This window comes from Eschrichtius robustus, chromosome 3, assembly GCF_028021215.1.
Source record: "Eschrichtius robustus isolate mEscRob2 chromosome 3, mEscRob2.pri, whole genome shotgun sequence".
Classification (NCBI taxonomy): domain Eukaryota; kingdom Metazoa; phylum Chordata; class Mammalia; order Artiodactyla; family Eschrichtiidae; genus Eschrichtius; species Eschrichtius robustus.
In genome coordinates, this window is record NC_090826.1 from 46,551,934 (window position 1) to 46,563,966 (window position 12,033).

The 12,033-nt window shown below is 39.6% G+C and overlaps 1 protein-coding gene across 4 annotated transcripts in view; it reads right to left on the reverse strand.

Moving 5' to 3' along the window:
* USP24 (ubiquitin specific peptidase 24) overlaps nt 1-12,033 on the reverse strand; it is a 147,833-nt gene that overhangs the window by 54,640 nt on the left and 81,160 nt on the right. For all 4 annotated transcript variants that reach the window (XM_068539966.1, XM_068539967.1, XM_068539965.1 and 1 more), the window contains 7 exons: nt 9,201-9,286; nt 8,942-9,035; nt 7,238-7,393; nt 4,252-4,349; nt 1,394-1,489; nt 1,046-1,274; nt 187-346 (listed from right to left, as the gene is read on the reverse strand). In XM_068539966.1, the coding sequence (XP_068396067.1) occupies nt 187-346; nt 1,046-1,274; nt 1,394-1,489; nt 4,252-4,349; nt 7,238-7,393; nt 8,942-9,035; nt 9,201-9,286 (919 nt within the window). The remainder of the gene's footprint in view (nt 1-186; nt 347-1,045; nt 1,275-1,393; nt 1,490-4,251; nt 4,350-7,237; nt 7,394-8,941; nt 9,036-9,200; nt 9,287-12,033) is intronic.

Here is a 12,033-nt window from a genome sequence, read left to right on the forward strand (position 1 = left end):
ATATTTGAATGTGCACAAATCTAGAGTGTTTATCTTGATGCTCAGAAACATTTAGTTTTAGCTTACGCTCAAAAACAAGAGAAAAGGCTTTCTCCTTTCTGTGACTCTGAACAACCTATACAAAGATGATTCTTACAGCTACTTCCTGCCCAATATTCTAATTACTTTATCCTTTTTAATCAGTACCTGAACTGCTGAGTCTGTTTCGAATTCCAGCAGGAAACAGAGAATTACTTTCTTTAATTGGTTGGCTACTCCCAACGAGGTCAAGCCGTCCTGCAGCTGCAGCCCATGACAATCTCATGAAACAAGCCACAGTAGACGTGAAATCACTGACTTCCATTGTCTAAGGAAGTATGGAAAGAGTGTTGTGAGAAAAGGTAGTACTTGAACACATCCCGCTGACTTCAATAACCTCCTCCCAGTCTCAGTTTTGAGACTCGTTTCCCTCCAAGATCATCCACAAGATAGTCTTTTCCATGCTTCCATACTGTTCGAAGACTTTCACTACCCCTCTGCTACTTGTAATACAGAGACTCTACTCTCCATGTTCTGGCTTCAAATTACCCATCACCAATTTTGTTTTCACAGTTTCCCCTCTTCCACATTCTGCGTTTTGGCCTACGCGAACCACTGTGTGACCACCCACACGGGCTCTGGCTTTCTCTCTAACTGCTCACGCCCTCCCTTTTGCTTGAACAACTATCCTCTCTCCAAGCTAATCTCTGTATATAGAATCCCTACCTATTCTTGAAGGCCTAGCTCAAATGCCACCTCCTACATAAAATCATCCGTGATAGCCACACATGAAGATAATTTATTCCACCTCCTCTCACGGCCTGTAGAATGTTTTGCCTTTGTAGTTCTCCTATAACATTTGGTATCTTCTACCTGAATTACAGTTATTTCTGCACTAGTGATCGCTTTCTTACCATAAGCTTCTTGAAGGCAATATTCATGTCAGTAATTTTTATATCTGCACACCACCACCAGTGCCTTCTAAATAGGAGGTACTTAATATTTCTTGAATACACAAATCACTTACTTGTATTGCGACTCGAGCAGCAGGGATGATTTCCTCAACCCTAATGGAAGACCTGTCAGACACTGACAGCTGTCGGTAGGATGACTTTTCTGGGGTACCACATAAGGACATCTGCCTGCTTGTCTGCCGGCTGACATTTCGGAACGGGCGAGAAGTAAGTGCTTCTATGCCGTCTTTGGTGAGGTCTTCCTCTAATAATGTCGGCAATGTTTGTCCCACAAGTAAAAATCTTAAAAGGAAACAAAAAGCTAGGCTTAGTCAAGGTCATTTCATACTATTTTAAAGGATGGGATTTGGAAGAAAAAGTCAAGAATTGCCTTCTGAGACTAACGCAATATATTTACATACCTTGCAAGTTGTAGGCAGATGGAATAAACTCCCTGCCTTGTTTCATAGTCTACTTCTGATGGGATGGAATCCCTCTGCATGACATTTACAACCAAACTTCAAAGAAAAGAAAAAAAAAAAGGCAGATATTAAAGACTTCTATTTCTTTCATAGGAAATTTTCTGTAAGTAATTTGATTGCTTATAAATGTTAGCAGTTACTTAAAATTTCTACAAGATCTTTACCTATAAATGGATCATACATATTCCTATTACACTAATTTCCTATGGTACATATAACCCTCCTGGTCCATTTAGAATTAGACTCCTTCCTTAGCCAAAAAGATAACCAACACAGAGTGTTTGGATGGTTCTTCTCACTGACTGGTTTTGAGTGCACCGATCAACTGCTATCTTGGTACTAGTAGAACTGTCAATTCAAAAATATGTCCAGAATTGGTGTATTCCACAAAGCTTGTTTTTCATATCCACTACCACCGATATTGCTGCAAAAGCTTCCCAACTGTTCTTCCTGATTCTACTCTTGATGTTTCACCGCCAAAATCTATTCTCAAAAGATCAACCAGAGATCCTTTAAAAATGGAGGTCACCATGGAACTGCTCTGCACAAAATCCTCCCATGGCTTTCTATTTCCTTCATAGTAGCTTGTAAGATCCTGCATAACCGGACCTCTGGTATCTCTGCGACCTCATGCTTCCTACCCTGCCCCCTCACTTGGCCCCAACCACACTGGACCCTTGCCAGCTTCGCAGGCACCAGGTTCGCCCACACAGGGGCTCGCACTGGATGCTCCTCTGGACAGCTTTCCCCCGTATCTCCAGGTCTTGCTCCCTCACCTCCTTCAGGTCTTTGTAAAATGTCACCCCATCAGTGAAGCTTTCCCTGATCACCCCACTGGATATCAAACCCTCTCCATCCACTCTTCTCTTATTTTTCTCTACAGCTCTTATCACCACCTGACATACACTTTTACTTCTTCGTTGATTGTTTGTCTTCTGTTCCAGACTGTAAGCTTCATGAGGACATGGATTTTTGTTTCATCTATTCACTGCTCTGTTCCCAGTGCTTAGAACAATGCAGGCACGTACGTTAACTGACATTCAAAAATAAGCCAGAAGTAAAATGCCTTTATTAGCACAGCTCTGTAACTGGCTGAGTGATCTGAAATGAGTTTTAACCTTCTAGTTCCACTTCTCTGTTTCTCACACCCTTTATCTCCTCAAGGTCTCACCTAACTTCTCTTCCCCTGAAGGCCTCCAGACAGGAATTCCTTCAATTACCCTCTGCTCAAACTTCAACATGGTCTTCACTCCTTCCTCCCCCAGAGGAAATGGCATGCCTACTTCTTTCTGGAGCAAATCTCCTTCCAACTGCAGTGGAACTTAGCCCCATCGGTTGATCATCCCCCTTACTTTTATCTTTATTCTTTTCTTTTTCATCGGCCCCTTTTAGTCAGCCTACAGTGAGAATCAAGTCTTCTACAAATTAAAATCAAAACAGAAGAGCAAACTTTTCCCTCAGTTATTCTACCCTTCAAACTCCTGTCACCTCCTTCTTCTCACTCAACATAAAGCAGAGATTTCTACTTACTGATTCTGCTTCTCGTCCTTACACTTGCCACGCGACACTTGGCCAGCTGCTTATGCCCTAAGGCTTTACTTACACATTGATGTCTCCCTGAACCTCTAGTGCCATTCTCCACTTCTCTCGAGAGCATCATGTCCAAACCATCCCCTTCACATGACTCACAGGGACCTTGTGTGCAATCAAATTCTTGACTTTCTCAGTTTCCTCCATCTCGTTCCGTATTTATTTAATCCATATGGATTAAAGATTCACCATTCACTCACTCTCCCAAGCTAGAAATCACAGGCCATTTTATAAATGTTCCTACCCTGTATCTAGTCATAAAGACGTGCCTATTTCACCTTATAAATGTCCTTCTACCACACTGTCCCATATTTAGAAACTGTCACCTCTCCTCTGGAACAGTCATAGTTCTTATAGTTCTCCCTGCCTCCAGCCGCTCCCTCCCACTTCCATTCATCTTCTCCACTGTAGCCAGAGTAACTGTTCTAGGTAACTCCTGGCTGAGAAACCTCCTGTTTTTCCATGGTCTACAAGATAATGCTGAAATTCCTCAATGTGACCCCTCTTTACATATTTCTCTCCTTTACCCTTTGCTCTAGCCTCACTAGGCAACTGTACTTCCCAAGACAGTCCATGATGCTTTCACTTATCCCCACCCCACCTCTGGCTTAGAGTGCCCTTTTCGCCTTATTTACCTAGGGAATGGCAACTCATCTCTCAATTCCTAGCTCAAATGTCACTTTCTGGGAAGCATTTCCTACTCTTATTATCCTAAGCAAATCTAACCATTTAACCACTGCTTTCTTCTCCACCCCACAAAGCACTTTTTATAAGCCTCTGTTTTGATACTTACAATAACTGTTTGTTATTCTTTATTAAACCATGAGGCTCTCAAGGGCAGGGATAATATCTTTGCATCCCCAGCACTAATGCCTTGCACAACATAGATTACCGACAATCAGATTCACCTTATCTCAAACTGATGTGGGAATGAACAGAAACAGTAATAAGCCTTCTCTCCTCTACTCGAGAATTTCCCTCACCACCAGAGAGGAAAGAGACATGCTTCTGTCAGTTTTCCAAATAATCAAAAGTTATAAAATGAGTTAAAATATTCCAAAGACTAAAACATCATTCCTTCTTATTATAACTCTCATAATGCTTCACATAATGCCTTGTAAGAATAAGCAAGGCTTAGCAGGAGAAATTAACTAAAATAACTAGATTCGTTTTCTGCAATTCATATAACATAATATCGAGACTCTAACCTCAAACCTCCTGCTTTGAGGAAGTTCTCACAAAAGGATTTTGCACAGTTTCTTGCCATGTCATCATCAGCTGTTGGCATGAGTTTGGAGCTTAGAACCTTGGAAAAAGATAAGCACAATTAATCATCCCAACATTTCCAGCTGAAATTACTCCTTTATACTAAGTAAAACAATCAGACAATTTGAGTCAGAATCTCTTTAAATGCTGCTCTTTTTTTTACCCCCAGTAGTATAAGGAGGCTGATATTTCACAAATAAAATAATCACATTTTCCAAGTTCCATTTACTTAGCATGAAAAACCTTTCTGTTTTTAAGAGAGCTGGTGTATTCTTCTTTTTATGAAACCAGCAAATGTGAAGGTCTCAGGCTCCCAGACCTAGATAAGAGCAGGTAACATTATATGTTATGCTGATATGTTCTAGAAAAAGTATATAAACTAAAGTCTTATAAAACAGCCCATTTATTATAAATGCTGGATGAGTTGCCTGATAATGATTCTAACTCCTATTTACTGAGCACCTATCTACAAAGTACTAGGCATAAGGTGAGCTACTTAACATGCATCCTCTCTTAATCTCACTATGCACAGCACAGGTATTTTATTCTACAGGTAAAGACTGAGACCTGAGAGGTTAAGTGACCTCCCACCCGAGGTCACATAGTTAGAATTCAAGCCCAGATGTGCCTCACTCTAATACCCATGCCCCTTTTATGACACTGCAATACCCACCTAAAGGAAAGCTCAACTAAATATTCTGGTATAGTAGAGAATTATTTCACATAAATAATCATACTGTGGTATGAGACTACGAATCTAGCTCACATTCTAGTTTTACCACAGACTAGCTGAAAGATCTCAGATATGTAATTTTCCTTTTTTGCCTCAGGTTTCTCATCAGGTAAATGAGGACAATAATTACCTTTACCAGAGGATTGTTTGTAAGTAAGATAACACAAGCTTAAGGTGCTTTAGTACAAGCACTGGCACAGAACAATTGCCCAGTAAACAACTGCTTATTTAGTAACGACTTTTAAAAAAATTTTAAAGCTCACTGCCGCAGTCTCCCCAAGGTTTTAATCTAGATGTAATTCAAGATCCTTTTCTATTCAAAAAAATCTGCTTCTATGAACCTATTAGTTTTACGAGCTTAGGTTTTTAATGTGGTATTTTTGTTTAAAGATGCTTTCTTCCTAAGCTGCCCTTTGGGAAACAGGCTCCCCAGCCTCAGATCACAAGCATCACACAGGAGAATGGGAACCCTGTGCTATCCTAACCCCTCCCGAATGTCAACGGCCACATGCACACACTCCCCATGCTTAATGGACAATTTAGTGAAGATGGAAGGTTTCTCCAAAGGAATGGGTATTTGGAATATCCACTTTGAATTTTCCTAGTAGGCAAACATAAGTTACAGATCGAAATGCAAGGACATTAACCTTGCAGGTAATAGTAAAAATAAGTGCTCTGGGAGTGTTAGGTTTTCTACATTTTTTGTGTCAAGTAAAAGAAAACCTATCAGAGGAATTTCCAGTTAATCAGAAGTCCTAAAATTATACCGGAGATAATTTATATAACCCTTTGGCTCCAAGATAATGCAATCTAGGTAACCAGTGACAAGCTAGACCCACTGTTGGGCCATTCTGTTTCTCTGGGCGCTCTCAAATGTGGGTGTTAAAATTTATACCTTAACTTTTTGAGACAATCATTCAAAAGCAAATGACAAATCTGGCAGTAATTGTAAGATGCAAATTTCCTAAGCTTGAGTTAGCCAAAAGTTTCTAGGTAATTTTCTGTTTTGGAATATTGTATGTATTTTTAAACGTCTGCAAGAAATAAGGACATATTTTATTTTTAAAATATTTGCTAGATATTTTCTCCTTTTGAACCCAACAAATGTTTTCACAAGAATGATTATTTTAAGGCAAATATGAACTGTTATCACAGCTCCACCATATAAATGAGTGAAACATAAAAATGAATGAATGTAATTTTATACTCCAAATTAGATTGTCAGATGAAATAAAACTTGGAAAAAATGCCCAAGCAGGTACCTTCCTACCAATTATGACCTTTGTTGTGATTCAAAACCTACTGAAGAGAAATGGTAATTTGATGATTAAGGTTGCTTAGGCACTGATCTGGATTCCTTAATAAATAACTGACTGCATAGAACATCTTAGGGCAAAGCAAAATCATTCAGGGCTTTATTTTCTCCAGATCTTAAGTGGCCTGAGGGTCTAGCCCCTCACCCTCCCAAGAGTGGGCCACTCTCCACACTGCTTTGTTACTGCTTTCATTTCATGACTCAGCCTATCCAGCCTCCCCTATGTCTTACTCATAAGATCTTGGAGCAATTATCTTGTCTTTTCAACTCTGACCCTTTAAATACCACAATGACTTGTAGACAGTAAACAGTTAGGAAATGTTTACTGAACTAAATCGACTAGTTTAAAGCTACTATTGGGAAGAAGGGTAATAAAAATATTCTTCTGTTCAAATTCTTTCAGTTCTTTTTTTTTTAACCTTGAAATAATAATGTTAATGTGACTCCTGACAAACTCCTTATAAAGCTTCGTTAATGGCAACAAATTACAACAGCTTTTTAAAAAACTTAGGATGCATTTAATAACAAGAAGGCTGAGGACTAGTAACTGATGTTATACAGACTTGCAAAACTTCCAGAGGAAGGTAATGACACATCTTAATACATAACGCTTCCTAATTATTTATTTACATGCTATTTTGCAAGTATAACAGTGCACACAGGTATAAACTGAAAAAGAAAACTGAGCATTTTCAAAGTCCAAAACAACAAAATACTTCAATCTATACTCTCTGTTTTACTCTTTTTAAAACTAATTTTTTTAAACAAGCCATTCAATAATAATAGAAACCTATTTACTTATTTCTGATATCTGAAAGCATGAACCTTGAGGCCAAAATGAATCTGTTAAAATGAAATAAAAAGAAATGAGGTTTCTTACTTCTAAGTTGTAGAGCACTCTGAAGGTGGACATTCCTGGAGCAAAAGATCGAAACAGACTTTCTAAAATTGAACTGGCGCTTGGCTGATGCTGCTGCTTGGAAGAGAGGGATGGAGATTTTGAAGACTGAGCACTTGTTTCAGACAGCAGTGTTTTCTAAGTTTAATAGAAAGAAGAAAGGAATATACAGCTCAAAAGCACAAATTAAAGAGAAGCAGGTATCACTACATGCTCTAATGTTTTTTCCGACTTCAATATAATCAGATCAATGAAATTTTCTAAAAATTAACCTCAAAGCCACATCGCTCTAATTATTAACAAAGCACTGAACTCCATCACACAGACAGTAAACGCTCAACAGCACTGCAGTCCTACGGGAATGCTTCTGGGATTGTATTCTAAGCAACACTAGTGGGGTCATCCTAATTTGTTTCCGTGTTTTTAAAATTCGTACCACTAGGAGACTTCCCTGGTGGTCCAGTGGTTAAGACTCTGCGCTCCCAATGCAGGGGGCATGGGTTCGATCCCTGGCTGGGGAACTGAGATCCCACATACTGCAACTAAGCTCGTGCGCCACAACGACTGAGCCCATGCGCTCTAGAGCCCTTGTGCTTCAACCAGGGAAGCCCGCGTGCTGCAGTGAAGAGCCCTCGCAGCCAAAATAAAATAAATAAATAAATAAAATTTGTACCACCAAACATTGATAATTAAATTATAAGATTGCAGTGTAGTAGTTTTGATAATTCTTTTAGTTAGTACGAGTAATATAGTTAATTACATTAGTTCTCTTCTTCCTCAAATTAATATATAAGGTACATGTGACACGATTATGAGCTCATCTAAACTATAATCACTGAAATACAAAATTTATAACTTAGTTCTAACAGCTTTGATCTAAATGAATTTATTCTGAGAACACAAACAATATTATAGATAAAACACAATTTCATTACATATATACAACCCTTAAGGAACAGGATTCTAAATATTAAACAAAAGGAACTTTAAATATCAACTGTGAAAATATTAAACGATAACCCATTTACGCAAGCAACTCAAACATATGCAACAACCACATTCAGAGACGCATCATGACAGAAGAAAAATATCTCAACTGAATCAGAACTAGAGTCTGACCCTAGCCAAGACCGTTCATCACTCTGTGCTTAGGTTTCCTAATATAAAACATGAAGGAGGTGGAAGCAGATGATATTAATGGCTCTCCCAGTTCTAAAATTTGATATCATTATTTACAGCAAAGGTATTTTTCTAAAGAAAAAAAAAACTGTTATGGGAAAGATGATATCGTATGACCTTAATGTGATGTCATGCTGTATTTTCACTGAATCATGACATAAAATTTCCATGCCTGGGCTTCCCTGGTGGTGCAGTGGTTGAGAGTCTGCCTGCCAATGCAGGGGACGCGGGTTCGAGCCCTGGTCTGGGAGGATCCCACATGCCGCGGAGCAACTAGGCCCGTGAGCCACAATTACTGAGCCTGCGCGTCTGGAGCCTGTGCTCCGCAACAAGAGAGGCTGTGACAGTGAGAGGCCCGCGCACTGCGATGAAGAGTGGCCCCCGCTCGCTCCAACTGGAGAAAGCCCTCGCACAGAAACGAAGACCCAACACAGCCAAAAATAAATAAATTAAAAAAAAAAAAAAAAATTTCCATGCCTGTTAAATAACTATCCAAGATACTCATACCTTTCTTCCTAAAGAATCAAGTTGATCAAGGGCTTCCTGAATGGCTGGATCAGTGGGTATCAAGAGCAGAAGCTTTCGTACTCGTAGAGTTATCCTGAAATTTTTCAAATATTAGTTTTTTTTTTCACACAAACCACAGTTTCAATAACAAAGTCACTTAGTATGGGATGTGAAGTAATATACATTTCAAGTGAACATTTACTGGGTTCCCTAACTTTAATAACTTTCTCTTTCAAGCTTCGTAAACATTTCTATTTACCTTGGCTCCTCCAGATTGGCCAGCTGGTAAAGCATGTCAAATACATTACACACAAGTGCCATCACAACACCAGGGAGGGATTTCTCCTGAGGGAGAAAGCAAAACATAAATGCAAATTTACAAAACAATTTTCTCCTTTTCTAATCAAAGGTACAAACAATAAAATTACTGGTTCTTAAAGACTGGCCACTGCAAAACTTGAGGGACGCATGGTGCTTATCTGCCTCAAACAACAATGCACGGGAACACAGAGTGAGGGGCCGCTCCCCCTCCTAGCGTGCTCAGCACCTGGGCTCTCTTCTCCTACCACCTGCTGGCGAAGCGGCCAAGGCACCAAAAAGCAGGCAGCGGCAGAGAGGCAAAAGGAAGGGCAGATGTGATGAACAGCACGGAGGGTGGGCACTGTTGGAAGCTGATCGCAGCTTGGCAGGAGCAAACAAGGCAGAGTGATTTAAAAGCAAATTCATTCAGAACTCTAATGGAAAACTGATGAATTCATAAAAATGCTAACAAAAGATCAAGATGAAAAAGAAACATTAATTACATGGGACTGAGTGAACTGATGAGGACGATTATAATTTTTGTGACTTTCTGTTTGAATTAAAAAAAAAAAATCCCACAAGGACTCAGAGGCAAAAAATATACAAATCAATTTTCACTGCAAAGTAAAGGAGCTGTTATACAGTGGAGGATTACTGGACTGAATGTCAATATTATGACACAGTATGAGTGTGTTTCGTGTTTGGTAATTGCAATCATTGTTGCTTTTGTTGTGGTCATCCATTTACAATGCTTGGTGTCAGTTTATTTATCTCTTGTAAAAATAAAATACTGTGTGTGTGTGTGTGTGTGTGTGTGAGTTGTGAAAAAAAATAACAGGGGTCAACTGTATTAAAAAAAAAAAAGCAAATTCAAAGTGATATACACACACACACTACTCACACACAACCACATAGATATATATGTAATTTAAGTTGAGAAAAAGAAGTTGGCCTGCTTTTTTTAAAGGTGAAAAAAACGGATACAACTGTATAGAAGAGATTCAGATGTGATTAAAGACCTATTTTCTGGTATAAGAAATAAAAAAGCTAGACATCACTATAGAATACATTTCTATTTGGGAAGGTTTTTAATAAATTCAGGATAAATATGAGACAGTTTAAAAATGTTAAACTCAAAGATGCTATGTAGGTCATTTCTGTTGCTGATAAACTGTCATAATACTGCTCTGAGTATGATTTCGTTCTTAAATTCTCACTACATATAAGTATAGTTACTTTTTAAGAAACGGCACAATACTAACATTAACCCTGCAGGGTTCTGTGGTATCTATAAGCAAGGCTATGCTCTCTAAGTTAAGCAGACAGCCATGCAAAGATCTTACATTTGTAATTAAATGAAAGGACTATATATAATAACTGAAAAAAATCCCTCTCTGTCATTTAAATACCTTTATTTCACATGAGGGTTGGTATTATCTTACTTTCTAGACTATAAAAGCATAAAGAGCTGAATGGTCTTGTTAGTTTTGTACCCCTGGTGCTGAGCTCAGTTCCTGGCAGAGAGAAGGTACAAAAAACCCTGATTCATAAAATCATTCAACAAATACTGATTACCTATTATGTTCTAGGCACTGTTTTAGGTGCTGGAAATACAGGAGTGAGCAAAACAAAGGTCTGCTCTCAAGGAGCTTACATTTCACTGGGGGGAGAGAGAGAGACATTAAACAGGTAAATAAAATATATAGTATGTTAGGCAAAAATAAAGTAGGGAAGGGAAATGAGACGTGCAGGAGTAGGAATAGGTGGAAAGTTTAGACAGGACTGCCAAAGAAGGCTCACCAAGAAGGCAACATTTGAGTGAAGGCTGAAGGAAGTGAGAAAGAACCACATGGGCATCAGGAAAGAACATTACAAGCACAGAGAAGAGCAAGTGCACAGGGCCCACTATGTTTGAGGACCAACATGGAGGCCAGTGCAGCTGGAGTGGTGAGAGTGAGGATGGGTCATGGGGGAACATCTCAGTGGGGGGGACAGACCAAGTAGGCCCTGAAGGTCCCAGTAAAGACTCTGGCTCTTACTCTGAGTGAGATGGGAGCCGCTGGAGAGTCTGAGCTGAGGAGTGGCTTAATCTGACTCTGTTTAAAAAGATCATGGGCTGCTGGGTGCTACACAGAGAAGAGGCTGAACTGGTATAAGGGCAGAAGCCCTGAGACCAGTTAGAGAACTACTGAAACCCTCCAGATGAGCGACGATGGCTGCTTGGATTGGTGTGGAAGCTGTGGAGGCAGAGAAAAGGAGCTAGATTCTAGATGGATTCTAAAGGTAGAGTCAAGGATTTGCTGATGGATAGGGCTATGAGAGAAAGAAGGGACCCAAGGATTTTGGCATGAGCCACTAGAAGAATGAAATAGGCATTATCTGAAATACGGCAAGACTGGGATGAAGAGGTTTGGGTTAGGGGTGAGGTGGTGGGAAAGGGGATATCAGGAGCTCAGTTACGGATGTTAGGACTGGGATGTCTATCACACATTTAAGAGGAGATGCTGGTTAACTAGTTGGTTCCATGTACCTAGACTTCAAGCTAAAGGTAAAAATTGGGGTGTTATCAATACACATACAATATATAACACTTTGAAACTGGATAAGATTCCTAAGGGAATGAGCGTAGACAGAGGAAAGGTCAAAGGACTGAGCCAGGGAACTTCTTTGTACACAGATCGGGGAGATGAAAAGGAGGCAGCAGAGGAGGCCAAAGAGGGAGAACCAGAGCGGGAAGGGGGAACCAGGGGGGTCCTGAAAGCCAAGGGGAAAAAGTATTTCAAGGGGAAGTG